At 41.5% G+C, this 26,047-nt stretch overlaps 1 protein-coding gene across 1 annotated transcript in view; it reads left to right on the plus strand.

The window, feature by feature from the left end:
• Positions 1-24,608, plus strand: part of PKDCC (protein kinase domain containing, cytoplasmic) — a 73,425-nt gene extending 48,817 nt beyond the window's left edge. Inside the window, exons 5-7 of the mRNA XM_040351512.1 lie at positions 1,544-1,651; positions 19,426-19,599; positions 24,339-24,608. Coding sequence (XP_040207446.1) covers positions 1,544-1,651; positions 19,426-19,599; positions 24,339-24,433 — 377 coding nt within the window. The 3' untranslated portion in view covers positions 24,434-24,608. The remainder of the gene's footprint in view (positions 1-1,543; positions 1,652-19,425; positions 19,600-24,338) is intronic.
• The last annotated feature ends 1,439 nt before the right edge of the window (positions 24,609-26,047 follow it).

The raw sequence follows: 26,047 nt of genomic DNA on the forward strand, positions 1-26,047 counted from the left end.
AAGAGCTCTCCAATCAGCAGTGAGCATGAGATTTGAATGCAGAGAATTCACTGCGTCCACACCAAGAGCAGCTTTGTTTCTCTGTAGCAAGAAGGCAGGGGACAGGCTACTTTATTATAGATGTGGCTGCTTCACCAGCTAAATAATGGGTAAAACTATACCCACTTACTGTTTTATTGCACCTGGAATCAATTCACAGTGTTGAGTTTAATAAGGCATTAAACTGTTTCACTCATTAACTTCTGTTCCTTCCTCTCTCTCTCTCTCTCTCTCTCTCTCTCTCTTCCTTCCTTTTTTTCCTCCTCATTCCCTTTCCTTTTCGATTTCCCTTTCTCTTTTCTTTCCCATTTCCCTTTCTTTTTCATTTTCCTTTTCCCTTTCCTTTTCCTTTCCTTTTTCCTTTCCTTTACATTTCCCTTTCCTTTTCTTTTTGCTTTCCTTTCCCCTTTCTTTCTTTTTTCCTTTCCTTTTCCCTTTCCTTTCCTTTACTTTTCTCTCCTCTTTCCTTTTCCCTTTCCTTTCTCTTCCTTTGCCTTCCTTTTCTTTTTCCTTTCCTTTTCGTCTTTCTTTTCTTTTTTCCTTTCCTTTCCTTTCCTTTGATCTTTCCTTTTCTTTCCACTTTCCTTTTCCCTTTCTTTCTTTTTCCTTTCCTTTCCTTTCCCTTCCTCTTTCCTTTTCCCTTTCCTTTCCCTTCCTCTTCCTTTTTCCCTTTCCTTTCCCTTCCTTTGCCTTCCTTTCCGTTGCTTTCCCTTTTCTTTTCGCTTTCCTTTCCTTATTACTTTTTCTTTCCTTTCCTTTCCATTCCTTTCCTTTTACCTTTCCCTTTCCTTTTCCTTTTCCCTTTAATTTTCCCTTTCCTTTTCTCTTTCCTTTCCTTAACGTTTCCCTTTGCCTTTCTCTGTTTCTCTTTCCTTTACTCTTTTATTTTATTTCCTTTTCCCTTTCCTGTCCTTTTCTCTTTTCTTTCTTTTTTTTTCTTTCCTTTCCACTTTCCCTTTCTTTTCCTCTTTCCCTTTTCTTTCTTTTTCTCTTTCCTTTTTGCTTTCCTTTCCTTTGCCTTTCTTTCCATTCCTTTTCCTTTTCCCTTTGCTTTTTCTTTTCCCTTTCCTTTCCTTTTTTCTTTTACCTTTCCTTACTTTTTTTCCTTTTCCCTTCTTCTTTTCCCTGCCTTTTCATTTCCCTTCTCACTCAATCTGATCATTCAACTCTTGTTTGGTTTGGGATTGTACCTCCACATTGACCCTTATCTAATATCTAAGGTCAGCCTTATAGTAGAAAGTATTATATGCATTCAAGTTTGAACTATTACTAAAGGCAAAATTGTTTTTATTTTAGTTTTTAGAGTATCCAAAAAAAAAAGTTTTAGCTTTAAATACACTTTAAAGGTCTTTGTATTTTTTCTAGCCTTCTATATGGCTCATTCCACAATATAAACTGCCACTGTTATACTGAGAGCATATCACAGCTAAGATGTACATGTAACAATGACCCTAGAACTGGGATGCCCGTGACTCTTTTTTAATAAACCTGTTTTCATTTTTAGGAGAACTGCGCTGGGGAATCGATGAAACCACCGCACAGTTTGAAAGGGTACTTTACTTATACAAGAGCGGCTTGTATCTCTCCAATGCCACTAATGCACCTAAAGCTGGTAAGTATTCACTTTAAATGATGTTCATTTAACTTTCTGCTGAGTGATACGTGTCATCACAGTGTAATTATGTCTTCAGGAGCTGCACAAGATACAAGACGTCCTTTGTGACTGGTGCAGTGGTAGCCTCTCTATCTGTGCTTGTACCTGTGTTTTCCACCTACACGTTAAATAAAGGAATGTATAATAGTGTTCTTTTTAGAATCTCCCTGAATCCAATGAAACTTTTCAGGCAGTGTAAAAACCTTCTTTACCAAAGCATGATCCAAATCTGAAATATATATATATATATATTTTTATTCTCCAAATAAGTTAAAAGAATTTGTTAAAGTGTATCCAAACACAATCAAACATTCAATATATTGCACAATATATAGGCTAAGAATATTTTCTGCAAAATAAGCTGTAAAATAAAATAGGCTGTAAAAAATAAAAAACAATGACACTATACAGCATTAAAGCAGGGCTGCTGGACTGAAATTAAATTAGCAATCGTTCAGTAAATGTACTAAATGCTGTGTTTACCACATTTAACAATTTTCCTAATAAAAAAATAAATATAGAAGAAATATATTTATATGTATATATATATATATATATATATATGTTTCACAATAAATACAAAATACATATTAAAATAAATTATGTACACAAAAATAATAAATAAAATTCCAAAATTAAATCCTGTAAAAAAAAAATGTAAATATATATATATAATAATCAGCACAGAGGAAGTTCTAAAAACTCCAGATATTCAGTGTGTTCCTTAGTCTCTAAATCAAGAACAGTATTCTCAAAAGTGCTCGGAAAATCAACAAATGCCCCCATCACTTTTTACAACTCTGATCTGATGAGAATGTATGTCTTATCTGACCCTTTCCTTAATACTTGTCCCTCCAAAAATATGAAGTTTAGCGAGTTTTTGGTGATCAACCAATTTAAATACTTTTTTAATTATAAAAATGCATAGAATGTTCTAAAATAAATTCAAACCCATGCAACATCTATATAGACAAAAATATAAATGGAATACCAAAATTAGATCCTGTAAAATATGTATAAGAAATTGTCCTTTAGTCTCTGAATCAGTGTTTAAAAAACTACTCAGCAAAAAAAAAAAAAAAAAAATTACCACCACTAATGCTACCTCTGATTTGATGATAAGTTATCCCTTATCTGACCCTTCCCTTAAGTATTAATCAAAGTGCACCAATACATGTATTTCTGACTATATAGTATTGAGTGAGGGCTGCTGCAATGAAAATATATGAACAATTTTGTTAATTTTTGTTAAAAAAAAATTGTTTAAAATCACTTTAAAGGAGAAGTCAAGCCTAAAGTAGTTTGGCTGGGCTTCTCCTATGGGTCACAGGAGTGCAATTCGTTTTGCACTCCTGTGACCCATTTTCAGCAGAGAGCGGACCTCAGCCCCCTACACAGCTCAGTGCTCCAGTGAGCGAGGAGGGGGCAGATTGGAGAGATGCTGATTGACAGTCAGCTGCTCTCTGCTCGGGGAGCTCTGAGAACCGAGCCATTGGCGATGCTTGATCACTCGGTTCTCAGTGTAGAAGCTCCTGGGGACAGATGCAGCATTGGACTGATGCAGCATCCACCTAGGTAAGTATGATTATGGAAAAAGTCGGATTCCCATACTTCTCTTTTAAGGATAGGTTCACAAGACAGCAGTCTGTGCTACATGATCTGTGGTTGATTGCTTTTCAAAGAGTGGTAGATCAGCGGCTTTCAAGAATTCAATAGGCAATAATGCCACCTCCTTAATTTTTTCTTTATATGAGCAGTGATTTTTGCATGATGCATCCCAACCATAAGCCAAGCGTTTGGCTTGCAGCTGCAGCGCTGTCTCATTAACTGCATTGGAGGAGTTTGACAGGTGGTGCCACCCGTCAAACTCAATAAGCCATGTTATATTTGCCATCCTTGAGTGGCATGATTACGTTTTTCTAGACTTTCAGTGTGCGGTTAGGGGCAGTAGAAACAGCTGAACCGCCTGTTTTTTCTTTCTTCGCACCATGAGGGGCAGACGCTTGCCTCCCGCACACCATCACACTCTTTTCACATTCATTACAGGATGCCTTCAGAGACGGGGGCTACCGGAGAAACTCTGCGCTCCGAAATGCCAGTTTTTACCGTCTGTGTGAAGGAGGCCTAAAAGAAAAACAAAATACATTTCAACATAACACTTATTTTTCTCTGTTATAGAAAAACTTTCTGGCCTGCATTTGTAAGTTGCAGAAATACAAAGTTGTCTATACTGTAAATACCTGCATATAAATCTCAATGTATCAATGCCGCACAATAATAATTGTAAAAATAGGAAATGAAAGTGTTTGTAGTAAAGCAGAACACATGCTCTCTGAAAGGCCGAATTATCCCCTTCTGCAGTGTTTCAAATCCTTAATAAAATGCTTGTTATAGCGAGGAGGGGGAGAGGAGCGAGCAGTATAACATATGGCGCAGTCGCCCTTCACTCATCGCCTTCACTGTTTTCGATAGGAAAAAAAAAAAAACAAGAGGTCCCTTTGAACAACAGAAAGTGTGAAAAGTGATATTAACAATTACTCTGCAAATCCAGTGAAACAGCACGTGAAACCCAGCGTTCACATAAAACAAGGTTTAACAAGGTGAACCCTGATCAGGTTACAAAAAAATGTAGGCCTTAAGCTTTAAAAATGTTGGAGTTGTAAAACATTTATTGCGCTTTAAATTATAATGTACTCCTCGCGTTGTTTCGGCAACCCCGGTGCACTGTACAGAAAAGGCCTACAAAGCTTTTCCCTGTGTGGAGCCAAAGAGCGGAACTACCTGGCCGGTCATGGGAAGAGTACTGTCATTATCAGATTTCCTTTGATAAATTAGGATATTTGTATGAGATCTTCCTGTTAAATAACAGTACAGAAAGCTTTGCTTAAGTATTTCCCTTAAGCCGGTCATACCCGGTTCGAATCACGGCAGTTGATTGATCGATCAGCTTGGGTACAACCAGTCTGCTGGATTCTCTTACGTTTATCGCTAGCGGCTTCTATAACCAGGGTCGCTGATAAGGCAGTACATCAGGGCCCCATCAGGTCAACAGAGGGGCCCAGGAAGGGGGAGTTTTTCTTTCATTTTTGGTGCATAGGGAGGTAAAGTCAGTGTTGCTGTTTCACTGCACCCCAGGGAGGTGGGGTGTAGGTGGGGTTGGAAGGCCCAGTCAAGAAGACTGTACAGGACCTCATGATTTCTAACAGCAGCCCTGGCTATAACTGCTAGCAATAATCACTGTCTTCTCCCGCCAGGGATAGCTTACCCCCCCCCCCCCCCCCAGTGGGAGCAGCACTGTGTCTTAATGGGAGAATCTGTCTTTTTTCCATCGGTGTAAAAAAAATAGAACCCATGCATGCTCAGAATCAAGTCGACGCATGCTCGGAAGCATTGAACTTCATTTTTTTCGGCTCGTCGTACTGTTTTACGTCACCGTGTTTTGGACGGTCGGAATTTAGTCTGAGGCCCCGTACACACGTCCGAGGAACTCGACGGGCAAAACACATCGTTTTGCCCGTCCAGTTCCTTGTGAAGCCGCCGAGGATCTCGGCGAGCCGAAATTTCCCATTGAACAATGAGGAAATAGAGAACATGTTCTCTATTTCCTCGCCGAGGTCCTCATCGGCTTCCTCGGCTGAAAGAGTACACACGGCCGGGTTTCTCGGCAGAATTCAGCTCCGACCGAGTTTCTGGCTGAATTCTGCCGAGAAACTCGGTCGTGTGTACGGGGCCTGATAGTGTGTAGGCAGGACAGAGCACTGTGCCCCGAGCTTACCCAGTTGTGTGACAATAGAGAATTAATATTTGCTACTGTCTTCCTAAATTCTCCTCCCGGCCAATCAGGAAGCAGGTCATGAGACCCATCACCCGATTGGCTGAAAGGAGAACCGATCCTATTGGTTGCCTAGGAGGAGAAGGGAGGAGAAGCATGGCGGAAGCCACCGCCCGACGCCCGGAGGAAGCACTGCCCGATAGATGGGTAAGTGCGGGGCTGGTGATCGACCAGGGGGTGCGGGGGACCCAACCGACCGAAGTGTGGGGTGGGTTTGGTGCACCAGCCTCCTCTGATTACAATGCAAAGTTAACTGCACTAACTTCTCATCTACACACAGATAATATATACGTTTTGCATTACTTGCGCTACTCTTAAAAAAATTCTGCAGGACCCATTTTTTTTTTTATACATTGAGGAACATTGACAGCCTATTTATTCGTTTTGCTTTCCGGTGTGAATGACCCCAAGGTGTATGAGATCTGGAATATTGCTAGCAATGAAACCTTGTGATTGTGTAATATCAGACAGCCAATAAACCGACACAAGAAAAGTTCAAAAGTTTCTGTTGATTCGCACAAAGACAAGGATGGTGTGAACTGTTTAGTAAAGGCACGCAGTGCGGCCCCGGGGGCGCTGACCCACAGTGTACCAGCAGGTGATAGCTGAATAGGAACCTTGGGCCGCCTTCCAACTGGTAGCTACAATTGGTAGTAAATGCAGTCAGGTTTGCTGGGGCTGAAATAACTGGTCATTAAGAGCGATTAAAATCAGATTGAAGGTAATCCCGGCTATGTAAAACAATGAAAATCTGGTCACAAGGCTTTTTTGGGCCGGGAACAAATCCTCATTAAAGAAAACGCTACAGTTTGGGTGAGGTATGCGCTTCTAAAGAATCTGTCAAATGTCCATAGAGCGATGGTTTAACCCTTTGGCTGCCAGAGACATTTTTTCGAAACGCACATAAAACCCCAAACATTATATTTTCTGGAAGCAGAAAGAAATGGTGGTTGTTGTTCTATATGTAACAGAGTATTTGTGATTCTGTTGATGAATTCTACACGATATTGTCAAAAGTATTGGGACACCTACTTTTACACGCACCTGAACTTTAATGGCGTCCCACTCTTAGTCTGTAGGGTTCAATATTGAGTTGGCCCACCCTTTGCAGCTATAACAGCTTCAACCATAGCTCCCAACTGTCCCTGATTTCGAGGGAGTGTCCCTGATTAGGAGCAATGTCCCTCTTTCCTCCTCATTTGTCCCTCATCTATATAGATGTATATAAAATTCACTTTTTATCCATCAAAAAGTGTCCCCAGAGCTAAACCTTTCATCTGATTTCTAAATTGCTGCATTTGTAAATTCCAAAAGCCAATATAAAGGAATAGTAGAGGTAAAAAAAGCACTTGTGGGTTTAACCAATCTTGTTTTTTTTGTACAATTCTTCTTTAAGGGGGTGTGGCAAGGGGTGTGTCCTATGCCTGCATACTTTTGCTGATAGGTGTCCCTCATTCCCATCTCAAAAAGTTGGGAGGTATGGCTTCAACTCTTCTGGGAAGGCTGCCCACAAGGTTTAGGAGTGTGTCTATGGGAATGTTTGACCATTCTTCCAGAAGCACATTTGTGAGGTCAGGCATTGATGTTGGACAAGAAGGCCTGGCTCGCAGTCTCCGCTCTAATTCATCTCAAAGACGTTCTATCAGGTTGGGGTGCAGGCCAATCAAGTTCCTCCACCCCAAACTCGTTCATCCATGTCTTTATGGACTTTGCTTTGTGCACTGGTCCAAAACATTTGGTGGAGGGGATGCCCTCATAGCAAGCTGCTTGCTGTGGGGGCACATGGCAGGAGGGAGGGGCCAGGAGCACTGGTGAAGGACCCAAGAAGAGGAGGATCTTGCTCTGTACAAAACCACTGCACAGAGCAGGTAAGTATAACGTTTGTTATCTTTAAACAAAAAAGAACAAGACTTTTGTATCACTTTAAGGCCCCTTTCACACATATTTGTCCGTTTTGATGGACTCCACTTGCTGAGCAGGTATCAATCCGTTGATCCGTTGATCCCCGCTGAGCCGGCAGAGGACAGGTCTGTCACTGTGCAGGGATGGACTTGTCAGAGCCCTGTTCTCCTCTATGGGGGATCGGATGAAAACAGACTTTTTCATCCGATCCGCCAGACGGATGAAAAATCGGGTTTCCATTCATCTGCATTTAGAGGATCGGGGCGGATCGGATGTCAGCGGACATGTCACCACTGACATCCTTCGCTCCATAGAGGTACATGGAGCGTCCGGTCAGGTCCGCCTGAAAAACTGACAGGCGGATCTGAACAGTCCGCATGTGTGAAAGAACCCTAAGGACTGGTAAGCTACTAAAGTGATTCTAAAGGCATAAGTTTTTTTTATCTCTATGCATTTTATGCATTATGATAAAAAGCCTTATGTGTGCTGCAACCCCCATCAGCCCCCCTAATACTTACCTGAGGTCCGTCAAGATCCAGTGATGTTGTGATGCCCGGGACTCCTCTCCTGATTGGCTGAGTTAGCAGCGTGGCTCCATTGGCTCCCGCTTCTGTCAATCAAAGTCAGCCAGCCAACGAAAATAGAAAGGGGGCGAGGCCGGGCACCCGCAGCTCAGTTTCTGAATGGACACAGGGAGCTGTGGCTTGACTCGGGTGCCCCCATAGAAAGCTGCTTGCTGTGGGGGCACTCAACAGGAGGGAGGGGTCAGGAGTGCCGACGAGGTACCGGAAAAGAGAAGGATCTGGGCTGCTCTGTGCAAATCCACTGTACAGAGGACATAAGTATGACGTTTGTTATTTTTAATTAAAAAAAAATAGACTTTACAATCACTTTAAATATTATATTTTTGTTCTTGGGTTTGGATAATTGTTGCATGTTGCAAAATAAAATAAGTTACAAACGTTTACAATGAAAATTTAGTTACGCTACATGCCTTTTTTTCCCCGTCACATTATTATTATTCTTTGCCACTCTGGGTCTCCCAGTATGATGTATGCATCTTTTTAAATTTATGACTGCGTTTCTTGTATTAGGCAAGTATTTATTTGTTTTAAACATCATTAGTCTGGAAATTGACCAGAACTTTGACCTTTCTGATGATGTGATTTACTGCTGGGAGACTTCAAATTCCATTGACTTCATTTAAATAAGCTTCCCTTTTTTTTTTTTTAAAAGAAGACAAAGCCCCTAGATCATTAGCTGGGAGATAGGGGCCAGGCGTGAGCCAGACAGAAATGGCGTTTACTTAGGATCAGCCTTGCGCTCTTTTAGACCAGGACCGATGTTTCTAATGGCAGGAAGGCAAGAAAAGTTTTTGTTAATAGCTCGGAAACTATAAACAGTTCTGTGTTACATGTGTTGGAAACCAATGTGTATATTTCACCCAAGACAGGAAGTTGGTCCTCCCAAATACAGAAAACATGAATCCCATTGACAGGGTTCACTAGTAGACCATGCAAGAACGATATTGTGATACAGTCTGCTGAACTGCATAAGAGTTCGTAAGGATTAAAAGGAGTGTATAGTTTTTTATTTATTTATTTTTTAATATTCTAGATATACTGGAAAGAGAGATCGGGTTGATGTAAATAGTCTTATGAATGTCTGGTTCTTCCATGTATCAAATTAAATTTTTTATGAACACGGGGACAGACATATTAGTTCATTACATATATTTATGCTCTGTCCACTCAGGGCTATCTTAAATGCATGGGTACCCATGGGCACCCCATGACAGTCTTACATTACATTATATTTGCCAACTGTCCTGGATTTGCCGGGTCAGTCATGCTTTTTACTACGTTGTCGCAGGATGGCCTGAGAAGTGTCCTGGAACCTGTATTCTACCCTCCTGATCCCAGTGTTGTGCCCTCCTAAACCCCCTGTACTGTGCCCTTCTGCTTCCACCCCTGTACTGTGCCCTTTTGCTTCCACCCCTGTACTGTGCCCTTCTGCCTCAACCAGTGTACTGTGCCTTTCTGCCTCAACCCCTGTACTGTGCCCTTCTGCCTCAACCCCTGTACTGCGCCCTTCTGCCTCTACCCCAGCACTGTGCCCTTCTGCCTCAACTCATGTACTGTGTCCTTCTGCCTCCACCTCTGTACTGTGTCCTTCTGCCTCCACCCCTGTACTGTGCCCTTCTGCCTCCACCCCTGTACTGTGCCCTTCTGCCTCCACCCCTGTACTGTACCCTTCTGCCTCCACCCCAGCACTGTGCCCTTCTGCCTCCACCCCTGTACTGTGCCCTTCTGCCTCCACCCCTGTACTGTGCCCTTCTGCCTCCACCCCTGTACTGTGCCCTTCTGCTTCAACCCCTGTACTGTCCCCTACTGCCTCAACCCCTGTACTGTGCCCTTCTGCCTCCACCCCTGTATTGTGCCCTTCTACTTCCACCCCTGTACTGTGCCCTTCTGCCTCCACCCCTGTACTGTGCCAATTGTGTTAATTAGTCTTTGAATTATGGAATGCTTTTTTTATTGTTAAAAATAGATTTTTTGAAAGTACTAAAAAAAAATATGTTTAATTCTATCGACTATGTATACTTTAATTGTTATGAGTAGGTGTGTAAATTGGGGCAGGCTAGTTGGGGTAGGGGTCCGTGAAGCTATTAGGACGGCCCTGTGTCCACTACCTTCCAGTGCTACTCAGTGCTTTTGTTACTCTTGCTTACAAAAAATTCCTATTAGTTGGCTCTACTCCAAGTATTGCTGATATCTCATGTCAACTGTTTTTAAAGTGTTACTAAACCCGCAATAGTAAAATCAGTCTGTATATGCAGTAAAGCATGCTTGTTTTACTCACTGTGGAACCTAAAGGGTTAATCCTCTGCATTGTGTAAAACAGCTGTCTTCTCTGATCCTCCCCTTCTTCCACTGTCCCCCGGACAAGTCTGGATAAGACAACACCTTTGGAGTCAGGCTGCACAAGCTCAGTTTGGTGTGTATTGCTAGAGAGGTTTTTTTGTTTTCTTGGGAGAGTGCATGTGATCCGCACAGGGCCAATCAGCACAGTCCAGACAGAGAGTCAGGAGTCATGCAGCCTCATAGGACAGCTCAGTGCAGTATGAAAACTCCTCCTACGAGCTTTACCAGGAACTGGTAGAAATCACAAGACTGCTAATGAGAAAAGGTATTTAGCAGTTTAAATTTACAAAAATAATAATAAAAAGATCTGATCCTGGTCCCTTAAATCAGATTAAACAGCACAGCGCTTTAGCTATGTAATCCGCCCCCCTTCTAAACTGTAAAAGAAAAAAAAAACCTCCCTGAACCTGCCACTTCCTGTATCCCCTCTCTGTACTGACCATGAATATCAGAGCTGCTGAGCCCTGACTACTATGGTCAGAGTCCGTCCCTCCATCCGCTGCAGCTGTCCTCTCTGAAACACTATAGTAAATAGGTGTTCTGGATCTTTTGGTCCTCTCCTGACATTTATATATAATTTTATGATTTTTACAGTATATATCTGTATAATATATAATTGTATTGTATAAATATGTAATCATACTATAGCTAATAACATAGGTCAGGCTTGCTTGAAACCTTGCGTATACTCCCATGGTCTGAATATATGAGAGTTTTGTTTTCAATTAGTTTCCAATTGGCATCAAACGATTATATGGTATTTGGAAAGCCTTAAGGGCAAAATTATAAGGTAAATATTGTTCTAATCTACAGCCATATCCTAGATGCTTCTCCTCTAGCAGAACAAAACAAGCAGAAACAGACATCCCGAACCTACTCAAGAGAAATAAGAGTAGCACTCAACCTTCATCTCAGCCGTCATTCTATGCGCCGAGCCAAAAGAGTTTAATCCATTCCATGGTGCTTTATTGCAACAATTAGTCAATATGGAACCTTAATATCCAAAAAAATAATCCTAAGGGCTCTTTTGGGGTATTTTGATTAAAAATTAAGCAAAATTTTCGCCTAAGTCTTTGAAGAAAGATTATTTATTTGCAAAATGTTATAACAGAAATGACGAAACACACATTTTTCCAAAATGTTCATTGTCCATCAAATGTTCAATGTCCATTATTTAGCATTTTTTTTTAAAACAGTGGTGATTAGAGAGGAAGTAAACCCTCTTTATTATTTTCTGGAACAAATACACCTGCAAGAAAAAGGCATAATGAGAAAGGCATAATGAGTAGGGTGACCACATTTCCAAACTACCATTCAGAGACACCCCCCCCCCCTTCCCAAAAATCAGCCTGTGCTGTAACGAATCACAGCACAGTGATTGGATACAAGAGGCAGGATTTATGATTTCTCTAATCACAAACAGGGGGCCGGGATTGTGCTCCTCCAGGCCGTGCATCTCCTCCCCTCCTCATAGGCATCCAATAGGATTGCCTGACCTTTCAGCCGATCGGGAAACGGGTTTCAGACCCGCACTTCCTGCTTGGCGGAGAGGTGAATATACATTTGCTTTTCTAACACACTTAGATGGGCTCTGAGCACAGTATTGTGCTTCGAGTCCACCCTATTTTGAAGTCTATTATAGCCTATGGCTCTAATCCTGTGCTTAAAAAAAAACCTGTGTAATTCATGCGCCCAGCGTCCTAAAAGGACCCGGACGCATTAATAGGGGGTGGCTGTGGGGGGCCATGGATGAATCTATTTATTAACCATATAGGGGGGTGGTGTGGATAGATGGGATGTGCCCTTAATGGACGGCCGCCCCTGTACCCAAGTATGGTCGTCCCCCTCCCCCTTACGAACGACGCCTGTGCTAACCCAACCACAATCAGTACACCCGATTATTTATTGAATCCACATGGATTGTTTCTTGTTTCTCTAAACCCTGATGAAGAGATCAGAGCTTAGTCCCCGAAACATGTTGGCTTCTGATAGAAACATCTCTGTAATAAATATATTTTGTCTTGAATAGTAAGGTGTAGCACTTACATTTTTGATCTTTTCATCAGAAAGGGAGAGCATGACCAAGACTGGTATGAAGAAAAAGAAATGCCAAGGAAAGAGAGAGAACATAAGAGGAAAAGAAACAGAGAGGGAGAGAGAGCGGGTGTGATCTCTCTCTCTCTCTCTTTGGATTTATACCTCACCCTTCACAAACACATGCACTGTACAACCCCGAGGAATAATTATTTACATAGGCTTAGTATAAGCATGACCGTGTGGTTTACATATCGCATGCTACATACAATTGCAAAATATGAATCTGCTGAGTTATTACATCTATGGCATGTTTATAAATGAGCTAAGTTGTAATATTTAAAGGTGATTAATTCACTGATGGTTTGGGCAATAAAGGCAGCTCAGTGATGGCTGGAGGAACTCGGAGGAGCTGCGAACAGAGAACAAGAGGGTGGCTTTTAAAGCCATCTGAGACTGAAAGGCAGCCAAAGCAGGCTGGTAATATATTAGTCAGTACAGAAGAGGGCGAGAAAATAAAGTGACATTTTCCATGTTCTCTTTCTCATCGTCGATTAGAGAGAGTCAGAGAGGACTTCGGTTGGCAGAGAGAGCTAGTGATTATTATTTTTTCCTTAAAGGGGATATACATGTTAGAAAAAATTGTGGGATTTGATTTTCTGGTATTGTTGTAAACGTGGTCTGAAAATCATTTTTGCTATGATTTATTCATCTTGCTCTTAGGGACTCTGTCTGCCTCTCAGTTTGCCTACTGGAACCCTAATGCCCTGTACACACGATCGGTTCGTCCGATGGACCCTTTTTTATCGGACGAACCGAACGTGTGTGGGCCCCATCGTTTTTTTTCCCATCAGTGAAAAAAAATAGAACCTGTTTTAAAATTATCTGATGGTTAAAAAACCGATAGAAAAAAACGATCGTCTGTGGGGAAATCCATCGGTTTAAAATCCACGCATGCTCAGAATCAAGTCGACGGATGCTCGGAAGCATTGAACTTCATTTTTCTCTGCACGTCGTTGTGTTTTACGTCACCAAATCTGCATGCTGCCTCCAAGTCACTTATTTAGAAAGTATTGAGGTGAGGAACAACCTAGCATCCTAGCATCTAGAATTTTCAGGAGTAGCAATTGTGGAGTTTATACCTTGTGGTACAGGTGTACTTTTTATATTTACCGGATATACTAGACAACTGTATTTGTAGCAATAAGCCTCATTGCTGTAGGATTGCTGCAGGAAAATCAGCTAACGGTTGGATGTTCTTGGCTGATTGCTATTGTTTTCCAGTAAAATAAACCAGAGCCAGGTGCATAGAAATATAACTCCATCTCCTTCATCCATAGGGATAAACATGCACATTCAGCCAATCCAAATGATCATTTATAGAACGATCTATACATAGCACCATAGTGCTGTTGTCCCCACACTACCCCACTGTATGCTTTAAAGGTTGAAAGTAGATCTAACCCCCAATGACTAAAATTTCATGAAAGCTGTAACCCGTTAAGGATACAAAAAAAGTCAGCAGCTACACATACTGTAGAGGCTGACTTTTAATAAAATGATATTACCTGTTCATGAATCCAGCGCTGTCCTCACCACTGGTTCTTCACAAGTCTTCAGGTCCAGCAGTCTTCTGGGACCTGAGACATGTTCTAGAATGGGCAAAGAGGGGGAGCGTCTAGGTGATCTGGGTGGAAGTGGGTATCAAAACCGGGTACATGCTCCCCCCCAAAAAAAATAAGTTTCCAAAAGTGTAATAGGATGGGGGAGAGGGGAGGTAGAAAATTGGAACTTCCCTTTTGGATGAACTTCCACTTTAAAGCGGTAAAAAGGCAGCAGCTACACATACTGCAGTTGCTGGCTTTTAATAATAGGACACTTAAGTCTCGTACACACAATAGGTTAACCAGAGGACAACGGTCTGAAGGACCGTTGTCATAGGTTAACCGAGGAAGCTGACTGATGGTCCGTCGTGCCTACATACCATAGTTAAATAACCGATCGTGTCAGAACGTGGTGACGTAAAACACAACAACGTGCTGGAAAAAACAAAATTCAATGCTTCCAAGCATGCGTCGACTTGATTCTGAGCATGCGTGGGTTTTTAACCGATGGTCGTGCCTACTAACGATCGGTTTTGACCTATCGGTTACCAATCCATAGGTTAATTTTAAAGCAAGTCGTCTTTTTTTAACCTATGGTTAAATAACCTATGGGGCCCCCACACGATCGGTTTTGACCGATGAAAACGGTCCTTCAGACCGTTGTCCTCTGGTTAACCTATCGTGTGTACCTGTTTACCTGTTCTGGAGTCCAGCGATGTCGTCACCCGCAGCTGATGTTTCCATCAGCTGTCGGGTGGTGCCACCGCCATTGTGAGTAAGGGAACCCGGCAGTGTAGCCTTTTGGCTTCATGCCGGGAACCCTACCCGGACTCCTGGAAGTGGGAAAGGATACCTGTCCAGGACAGGTATCCTGCCCCCCCCCCCCAAAGCTGCCATTTGTGGCACCGGAGGGGGGAAGAATCCGATGAGCGGAAGTTCCACTTTTGAGTGGAACTCCGCTTTAATATAATTTCAAAAGTTGTTTTCAGTAGACCCTTCATTAAAATAATACCTGGTGATCATGCCATGACAGTCCTATTATAGAGTGACAACTGTTTCCCAGATGTGTTCCTTCATTGTCACCCTGTCACATGCTTCCATTCTAAAGACTACAAGTGGCACACATTGCACAGGCATGGTCCACTGTTGTCATTATCAGGAAGCTGGTCCAGGTCAATGATGACCCTGTGCATTTAAGCAAGAAACGGCTCAATTTGACCATAAGAGATCAGCAACTCTGAGATGCAAAAAGTCAAAACAGTATTTTATGGGGGAAAAAAATATAATTATAGTTGTACAAGACTCATGACTATGTAGAAAACTGTATGTCATTTAGTTAGGGTTTCAGACTATATTCATTATTAGTTTTGAATGGAGAACAATTAAAGTGATTGTAAAGTCTTGTTTTAAAAAAAAATAGCAAACATGTTATACTTACCTCCTCTGTGCAGTTGCTTTTGCACAGAGCAGCCCAGATCCTCCTCTTCTCTGGTCCCTTTTTTCTGCTCCTGGCCCCTCCCTTCTGTTGAGTGCCCCCACAGCAATTAGCTTTCTATGGGTGCACTGGAGTAGAGTCACAGCTCCATGTATCCATTCAGACACAGCGCCCTGACCTGGCACCGCCCCTCTCTCCCCCAATTGGCTGACTGACTTTGACTGACAGCCGCGGGAGCCAATGGCACCACTGCTGTGTCTCAGCCAATCAGCAGGAGTGTCCTGCACGGCTTAGACATTTGTGGACATCACTGGTGAGAAATGGGGCTTAGGTAAGTAATTAGAGGGTGCTGGGGAGGATGTTACACACAAAGGGCCAAATCCACAAATATCGGGCGCAACTTAAATCTTCCGATTTAAGTTACACCGCCGCAAAATTTCTCCCTAAGTGCCCGATCCACAAAGCACTTACCTTGAAATTTGCGGCGGTGTAACTTAAATGTGTCCGGCGCAAGGCGTGCCGAATCTAATGGGGCGAGTCCATTTAAATTAGGCGCGCTCCCGCGCCGGACGTACTGCGCATGCTCCGTTGGGTAACTTACCGGACGTGCATTGCGCTAACTGACGTCGCTCCAACGTCATTTGCTTAGACGTTAACGTAAATGGCGTCCAGCACCATTCACGAACGTCTTACGCAAACGACGTAGAATTAAAATTTTGACGCGGGAACGACGGCCATACTTAACATGGCTTAAGAGAACTAGGGCTCAGCCCTAGTTTTACGCGGCGTAACTCGACGTAAACAACGTAGATTTAGCGCGACGGGCCCGTTGGAACGTTCGTGGATCGCCGTAAGTGTTCATTTGCATATTCCAGGCCGCCCGCAATGGCCTCGCCACCTAGCGGCCGGCCTAGAATTGCATCCTTTAGATCCGACAGTGTAATTTAATTACACATGTCGGATCTTCTGCCTATCTATGGTAAACTGATTCTGTGGATCAGTTCCATAGATAGAAACAGGGATACGACGGCGTATCAGTAGATACGCCGGCGTATCCCTTTTGTGGATTACCCCCAAAAGGTTTTTTATCTTAATGCATAGAATACATTAAGAAAAAAAAAAACCTTCTGCCTTTGCAACCCCTTTAAGCAAAACATAAAGATATTGGGACTGGTTTTTCGGATCCAGAAAACGGATTTGTTTATAAAGGCAATGCACAACGTACTCATTCATTTTCTTTTATCAAGTGTTATAGGGAACACGCTTATCGACTGAAACTAGGAAAAACAAATTACCACATTATTTGCCCAGGGGCTGTTTTTATCAAGCGTTACGATATCTACAGCAAATGTCAGCACTTTGCCTAATTTACAGCATGTGTTAACTTATTATGCATGTCCGAGGAATTAAAAGGCCTCCCAGCAAACATATGGGCACTGGCCAACTTCATTTTTGCCTCTAGTTATAGAAAGATGCCTTCAGACTGGCTCTCCAAACATAAAATGTCGCAAGAAAAAAAATTTAAATTTCCTGATAAAATATCCATGATTATGTTGCAAATCTGAACTCAGATTTTCCCTTTTTAAAGGCTACTACTGATGCGTCAAGGTACTTACTAAGAACAAGAATTTCTTTCTGCAACCAATTAGGTTCAGCGTACATTTTAGGTTTGAATGTGATTTGTAGTTATGAAAATTAGGGAAATGGAGTGGATTTACTAAAGGAAAAGCAACTGTGGTATGTTCACTTAAAGCGGGGTTCCGCCCAAAATTGGAACTTCCGATTTTTGGAATCCTCCCCCTCCGGTATTACATTTGGCACCTTTCAGGGAGGAGGAGGGAGCAAATACCTGTGTAATGCAGGTATTTGTAATGGGCATAGATCACCGCCACGTCCAGTGCCTACTCTGCCCCCCCCCACTGCCTTCTGGGAGACACACAGGTCTCAGAAGACAGCAGGGACCAGTGGGATTGCGCAGCACCTTTTCTTCTCATAACGCTGTAATTTTCTGTCAAATTCAATGCAATATGGCAAACTAGAGACAGACACAGACACCAAGCTGAAAGTCAGGGAGGAAGGGATGAGGGGGAGAGAGAACTGAGAGCAGGGCTGTGGATGACTAAGGGACGTACACTGACCACTGTGGTCAGGGCTCAGCAGCCCTGATTATTGTGGTCAGTGCAGAGAGGGGGACACAGTAAGTGTCAGGATCAACCAGGTTTTTTTTTTACAGTCAAGCACTGTGCTGTTTAATCTGCTTTAAGGGACCAGGATCTGTATTTTTTTGGGGGGGGCTTTAACAAACACTTTAAGCTTTGATTTAAAAAAAAAAAAAAACTGTTAGCTGATTGGTTTCTATACAGAGCTGCACCAGTTTTTGCACTCTCCAGCTTTAGTAAATCAATCCCAATGCATCTGTAATTTTAATATTCCATACGAACCAGCTTGGGTGTTGGTCCTTGAAAATGATGCAACTTACACACAAAGAAACCTTTAAAAAGAGAAATATTTGAACTTTGTTCATGCTGTTTCTTTGGCTTGTTTGAGAAATTCATATTGTTAACTTTTTTTTTTTCCACGTACACATAGATAACTCTCAGCCTGTTTTATTTCAAAGCTGCAAAGGGATTCCTCCTGGTGCATGCTGTTTAGTGTAAAGCAATTGTTTTACCATGTGAAATGTTTGAATTTGAATGTATCAGGTCATTATAAATATTGTTTTTAAGAGTGTATAACAGAAAAAAAAAACATTGATGCGCAAACCTCTCTTTCATGTGTGCCCCTCCCACTTTACCTGCTAATTTTGCAGCAGCCGGAAGGTGTAGCGACACCGAAATTAGCAGACCATAAGAAATGGTGTGAGATACCTCCTCAGGCCTTCAGACTGCTATATGAATACACTATATTTTAGTGTCCTTCTGTAGTTGTATGTCTTTGCAGTAATGTATACTTTTTGTTTTGGATATATTGAGAAAGAGTTAACGTTTCTGGCAGGTTTTTGTTCATGTCTTTGACCTCATTGGGGAGATTTTTCATACTTGCTGTCCCTATGGCACCAGTATAAGAAATGGAGGTAGCGGGTGTCACCAATACCCGGGAGAACCAGTAAGCCAGAAGTTCCAGCTCTACCTCACTACTTAAAAATGTGTTTTAGCCTGGACCTCCTTCTAATCCTGACAGCTAGTAGGGGGAATCTCCCCAACTGGGATACAGAAGGCATTGGGCTTTCCTCATTATATTAAAAAACATGAATATACTAGATGAATATACAACCAAAAGAAGAGATGGTATACTCTCCATTGACCCATGACTCATACATACTCTCTATTCCAGCACCGCAACCAACTTCAGTCTCTTTAGTATTCAACACCCCAGGAGTGTTGGATGTCTGTGTTCCCTGCATAGGCGTGAGCACAGAGTGTGCAAGGTGTGCCCAGGCACACCCTAATCACCCTGTGCAGTACAGATGCCCTCTATTGCCCTGGCTCCCAACTTTCCCCCGCAGTGCTGCCAGCTTCCCTCCTCGCCAATCAGCTGTTGCTCCTGGGATGTTTTAGGAGTGGGGAAGGGGCCAGTAAATATGTAATTTACCGACCCCTTCCCTTTCTGAATGAACACCATGAGCGATCGGTAGTGTGTGTTTGGGCTTTGGGGTTCACACCCTAATGCAATAGGCTGCACACACCTATGGTTCCCTGCTATGCGCTGGTTCCATCCAACCCCTATGCCATTACAGGACTGGCAATGGGGCCGATGGATAGAGCCACAGTGATGTGGGGGACAAAATCAACCAAAACCTCTTGAGGTTTCAATGCTAAAGAGATTAAGGGAGGCTACATTTCTGGAATAGAGTGATGGAAAAAGTCACAAGCTATCGCCTATCGGAACTGTGAGTTATCTGAGTCTTCTCCTTGTTTAGAGACCAGACATGTTCTATTCAATAAGAATGCAATCCTTGAGATTTGAATGTCTGTAATGTTTACTTTTTAATTTTGTTTCAGAGTATAATCGGGTAGAAGGTGCTTCTATAGTAGATGAAGATTACAGATGTTGGCCATCTTATCATCATGATGGATGTCTTCTCTCTGTGTTTGATCTAAATGAAGCAATCGATGTTTGTGAAAGCCATTCCCAATGCAAGGCCTTTGTCTGGACCAATCAGACAACATGGACAGGTAATGCGCATTTTTATTGTACATTTAATTCTATGAATTAGTGTTAATCACTATGAAATTATTTCAAAAGCTGGTGCAAAGAAAACTGAAGTAAAAGTGTGACTGTGGCCCATAGCAACCATTTATCTCCATGCTTCATTTCCTAGTACGGTTCATGTTGGGTAACCATTTCTCTGGAGAATTAGAATTAAGGGGTGACTTTTTTTAATATCTCAAGAAGAAAAATACTGTGTAATAAGTACCGTATTTATCGGCATATAACACGCACAGGTGTATAACACGCACCCCGATTTTAGGAGGAAAGTTTAAGGAAAAAAACATTACACTTTAAATAAAGAACTTTGAAGCAAAATTAGGGTCACAGCTCATCAATGCACCCTGTTCAGTGCCCATCTGCAGCCATTAAATTGCCCAACAATGCAGCCTGTTCAGTGCCTATCTGCAGCCTATAAATTAAAGGGGTTGTAAAGGTAAACATTTTTTACATATAAGTAATCTTTGTCATATAAATATATCAATAAATGTTATCACTTCCGACGTCATGGCAGCCACGGAACTACATTTCCCGTTAGGCTTAGTGGCATTGCACATGCGCATTGCCGTTTTTCTTCAATCTCGCCTATCGAGAACGAGCGACGTTTTCGTTCACACTCCGCCCACTGTAAACACCCATTACCGCCTCCCCAGCTTTAGGAATCCAAGTCTCAAGCCAGAAAGGGGGTGGAGTCAAGGCGGAACAGTGAATCTTAGTGAAACTAAGGCAAGGGAGGCGGCGCTGCAGCGCCGTAGACGCTCTATGTGAAACGTTGAGAGCGTCTCCACGCAGGGCTATAGTCCAAGGGAGGGAGCGAGCACAATCACTCACCACCAGGAAAAATGGCTCGTATGATGGTGACAAGTTCCATGAACAGTAAGGCCCCGTACACACTTTTTTTTTTACCACTACTATTGCTCTCTATTAGCGTTTAAAATTTACAAATTCAGCCACTTAGAAATTGGATGAAAGGTTTAGCACTGGGAAACTCTTTTTGAAAGATAAAAAATGCATTTTATATGCAACTGTATAGATCAGACCAAAATGAGGGACAAATGAGGGGGAATGAGGGACAGAGGGACATTGCTCCAAATCAGGGACAGTCCCTCAAAAACAGGGACAGTTTTGCCCTCCCATAGACTAGTATGGGAATGCTAAATCCAGTTAAAGCTTACAAAAACCCATTGACTTATGTCTCGTACACATGACCAGTTTTCCTGGCAGGAAAACTGCCATGAGAGCTTTTGGCTAGGAATCCCGGCCGTGTGAATGCTCCATCGCAGTTTTCCCGACAGGAAAACTGCCGGGAATCTCGGCGGAAAAAAGAGAACAAGTTTTCTTATTTCCCGCCCGGGCGGTTTTTAAGCCAGCATTTTCCCTATGGGGAAAACCTGTGGTGGAGCATACACACGGCCGGGATTCCCGACCAAAGCTCTCATGGCAGATTTCCTGTCGGGAAACCCGGCCGTGTGTAGAGGGGAAAAAGCTACCGAGCAGGTTCTTGGTTTTTCCCCTTGGTTTTCCCAGCGGACTTTTCACCGCCAGGAAAACCTGATCGTGTGTACAAGGCATTAGGCTCTTATTGTGCTTTGACTGTGATAAAATCTCTGCTCTTCTGTGTCTGATGGAGTGAATCTATACTCTTGGGCATGGCATGTGCTGGAACTCATGGTTCTTTGATAACTGGAGGTCTGCACATTGCTCTATGCTTTTTTTTTTAAACATTCATACATAAGATTTACACTGTAATAAAGAAATCTTTCTCAGACATGAAAAAAGCAGGAGTGAACCATCTGCAGATAAAAAGGTGAGAATTCCTTTGTGTCACTGAATAAGTCAATGACTTAGATCCAGCCATGCAGATGGTGCCCAGTTCAACAGTCATTAGATCAGTCAGAAGTATCTGGGGAGGAAAAACATACAACGCTCTAGTGAAAGATAGGCCAAAATGAATGTGGAAGTGAGGAAGGATGGATGGTGTAATTGAGACTAAGCAGACAGCCAGCAATTCTCGGCTCCTCCGTACAAAAAAGCTGTTATATATATGTAGGACACAGAAGGGTAGAATCTGGCTTGGTAAATAGCAATCAGGAAAAATAAATCTGAAAACGTGCCGTGAAATCTAATTAGGTATTTTAAAAAGTATTTTTTTCATGTTTTATTCAATTATGATTTAAATACTTATTATACTAGACATCTCAGAGGCTAGGCCTGTAAAGGAAATACCTTTGTAAAAAAAAAAAAAAAAGATATCTATCCATCTATATAATATATATATATATATATATATATATATATATATATATATATATATATATATATATATATATATATATATATATATATATATATATATATATATATAGATAGATATATATAGATAGATAGATATAGAAACATCTATCTATCTATCTATCTATCTATCTATCTATCTATAAATATATACAGTATATATGTGTGTATATTAGAAACAAAAACATATATATTTACAGATAACTTTGCCATGTTTGCATGTCTGATTTTGTAATAATCTGTGCTTAATGTTATAGCTATCATGTATATCTGAATGGGGAGTGGAAAACAGTGGCCCTGATCCATCAATTTTACAACAATACCAAGGGTGCCCTAAAGTGCATCTAAGTCATGCAAGCCATAAGCAAGTCATTAAGCCCACGTTCACATTGGACCAATTTGGCATGTCAAATCGCATGCCAAATCGGCGGCTGTTGCCAGCAATGGCACCGTCCGAATTGGCGCTGCACCGATTCCCAAAAGTAGTTCCTGTACTGCTGGCGACTTTGGGGGGCGATTTGAATAAACATCTGTGCAGGAACCCGCACAGATGTCTGTCAAATTGCCCCCCGAAGTCGGACTGCATTGCCGGTTTTAAATTCCTAACCTGCAGCAATGTGAACCTAGGTTAAAGCATGCCTTAAGTGCAACTGCCACTTAATGAATCAGAGATAAAGATATAATTAGGCACATCAAAGGTCCACCAGTTAGAAGAAATCAGGCAGCTTGCGTTGCACATTAGTACACTGGTAACTGCGCTGTAAGTGAGACAAAACTTAGTTAACTATTAAAGTGATTGTAAAGGATATATATTTAAAAAATAACAATGTTATACTTACCTGCTCTGTGCAATAATTTTGCACAGAACAGCCCCGATCCTCCTCTTCTCGGGTCCCCTGCTGTCTCCCCCCTCTGTGTGCCGAGTGCCTTCATAGCAACCTGTCGATTATGGGGGAAGTCATGTGTGCTCGCTACGAAGCCGGCTCTGTGTGTCCATTGTCTATCATCCCCACCCCCACTTCCTCCTCACTGGTTGTGATTCACAACAGCAGGGCCCAATGGCTACTGCTGGTGGCTCCGAGCCAATGAGGAGGGAGAAAGCCGAGGCACACCCTAATCACCCCATGCACATTAGTGTTATCGCTCTGTGTAGCAACAGGAACATGGGAAAGATCTCCCTCTTATCGGTTCTGCCATAAGAGAAGTGTTTATGCTCTTCTCTTTCACTGTGCCAGCAGAAAGATCAATGTGCCGGGTATATATGTAGACACATACATGTGTGTTTGAGCTCAAGGGTGCACACCCTAACGCATTAGACTGCGCACACCTATGGGCACTTACCATATTCCTTCGATTAGGGCTGTTTGTCTGTAAACTTTATTCCAAAGGTCAAACAAAGTAAGTCAATATTAAAGATAGCATAGCACTTTATATCTTTTATTATTATTTATTTTTTCAAATGTTGATTTGTAAGCGCATCAATAAGCAAATTAGTCTCATTCATCAAGGCTTGCTAAAGTCACCTCTTGTTTAGAATGCCGTAAGTGCCGAGTTCTATATAGAGTCTATATAACAGCTTTGAGTCCATACCAGTGGGTACAGTCAATTTTAAGCCCTGATGAAGGGGGAGATGTGAGGTCCCCGAAATGCGTTGGCTGTAGCACCTATCATAATTTGGGAATAAAACCTATTTTCGGGTTGACTCTTTGAAATGTTAAATCTAACATTTTCGTTTGGAGCGTCGATCTTCAGACTCAGATATTACTGCTACTTGATGAATGAGGGCTAACAGCTAAAGCTGGTGGTCAAAGTTGCATGCGTACACTTAAAGCGGGGTTCCGGGCATACATTTTTTTTTGCAAGCTAAAATGAATCACATTAATTAGTCCCTAAAACATATTAATATCTCTCCAATCATTTTTTTTAGAAATCATTGCAAACACTTGCCTTATATCCTCCAGCTCATGTTGTGGCCGTTTCCATCATATGTGTGGGCATGCTGGGCGAGTTCCTTTTTCTTCCTGGTTTCCAGGATTCTTAGGCACAGTAATGCCCAGAGACTCCTGGGAAATGAGTGTCATCATTTCCCAGGAGGCAATGGGATCTTAGGACAGGAAGTTGAACCACCTAGGACCAGGAACTAGGCAGATTACGAAATCTGTTTAGTAACAGCCAGATAGAAGTGAGTAAAACTATTTTTTTTATTATTATTATTATTATTATTATTATTATTATTATTATTATTATTATTTTACATTAAAGGCAAGCTGTTAATAGAAAGTTAATTTTTAGGGTGGAACTATGCTTTAAGGCAGCCTTTAGAATAATAATTTCTAAGAGCTGCTAATGAACATTTTTTATTTTTTGTTTCTTGAAAAAACATTATTTTTTCCTTTTGTTTTTGCTTCTGCAGGTCGACAACTTGTCTTCTTCAAAGCTGGCTCAAGAAGTCTCACCCCCGAACAAAGCAAAGTTATATATCTAAAAACAACAGAACACTTTTCTTAGGAGGAGAAACATTTGATCAAGGTGTGATGTGGCTTTATTTGGAGGAGAAAATGCACTAATAATCATTCTAATTTCTAGAGTGCGATACATTTTTACCAGAATTGCCCGGGTGGATGTGCAATAAATCAGCAAATTTTTAATGTGACTCAAAAAAGCAAAAAAAAAAAAAAAAAAAGTTAATGTGATACACTGTTAGAAAAGAATATATTGAACAACGTGGTGATTATCTTCGAATTGCGCAGTGGAACTCAGCAATGACATTGAAGGATTGACACCAGCGCAGCAATGTCAGCAAACGGTCGGCTTTACAATCGGAAGGACTGTTCTAAACATTGCACTGGTGATTTTTATGCAGTGTTATTATTTACAGGGATGAGAAGGTGATTATTTGTTGTGTTGTATTATTTGTTACTTTAATCTTAAATTATATTTTCATCATTGTAAAGCATCTTAAAAAGCAAAGAGTTCTAAACACCGTTCACAGCTCACGTGCTGCTGTAACACTATATATGATATGTCATTTATTTTGAGTGGCACCTGAACAGGTAATTAGGTGGGGGGACCCTGTAGTCAAAATACCTGGCACTATCCCCATATAAATTGATAATTAGAAGGCAGAGGAGAGGTGAAAATGGGAAAAAAGAGGAATTTTTAGCGTGTTACATAAATAAACTATATTTTAAAATATCCTTAAATAAGTTTAATTTATACAAAAGTCAGAAAAAACATGTATATAATAAAGACATATTAAATAGTACAGTCAAAACATATTATATGACCATTCCGTGCAGACATTGCGTGGACTGATGCAGCTGGATCAATGGATCAATGCGTTTCACCCAAAAAAAAGGCCTTCTTCAGTATCCACATTTCAATTTTGATAAATCAAATAACTCAACTGCAGATCACCAGACTGTGACCTATTCAGTGTGCCTCGAAAGATCACAGTCTAGGTAGAAAAATATTTGTGCACATTTAAAAAGTTTCTTAAGGCCAAACAAGGATTAGCCAGTCAATGACAACCATCAATCAGAATTGATTATCAAAAAGATTCGGCCAGAAATAATGAAAAAGGAGATGAAGGCAGGGAGCAATATGCAACAATGAACCAAGGTGTATTCTTACAACATCAAAGATCCAAACAAATTGGACCAAGTGGGAACCAAGAGGGAAAAAAAAGGAGACATCCCAGATTCCAAACTGATTAGGAAAAGAACAGTCCACTACCGTGAAGTCAAACTGACTGCCTAGTCTGTGATCTTTTGAGGCACACTGAATGGGTCACAGTCTGGTGATCTGCAGTTAAGTTATTTGATTTATCAAAATTGAAACGTGGATCCTGAAAAAGTGCTTTATTTGGGCAAAACACATTGATCCATTTTACCATCTGCATCAGTACATGCTTTGTCTGCACGGAATAGTCATATATTATGTTTTGACTGCTATTTAATATGTCTTGTTTTTTATGACTTTTGTATAAATAAGATTTACGACATTTTAAAATATTTTTCTTTTTTGGCACCTAAAAAAAAACTTTTTTCCCATTTTCTCCTCTACCTTCTAATTATGTATACACAACACAATGTGCGCCACAACGCATAATGAGGGTTTTGG

Source organism: Rana temporaria, chromosome 4, assembly GCF_905171775.1.
Source record: "Rana temporaria chromosome 4, aRanTem1.1, whole genome shotgun sequence".
In the NCBI taxonomy this organism is placed as follows: domain Eukaryota; kingdom Metazoa; phylum Chordata; class Amphibia; order Anura; family Ranidae; genus Rana; species Rana temporaria.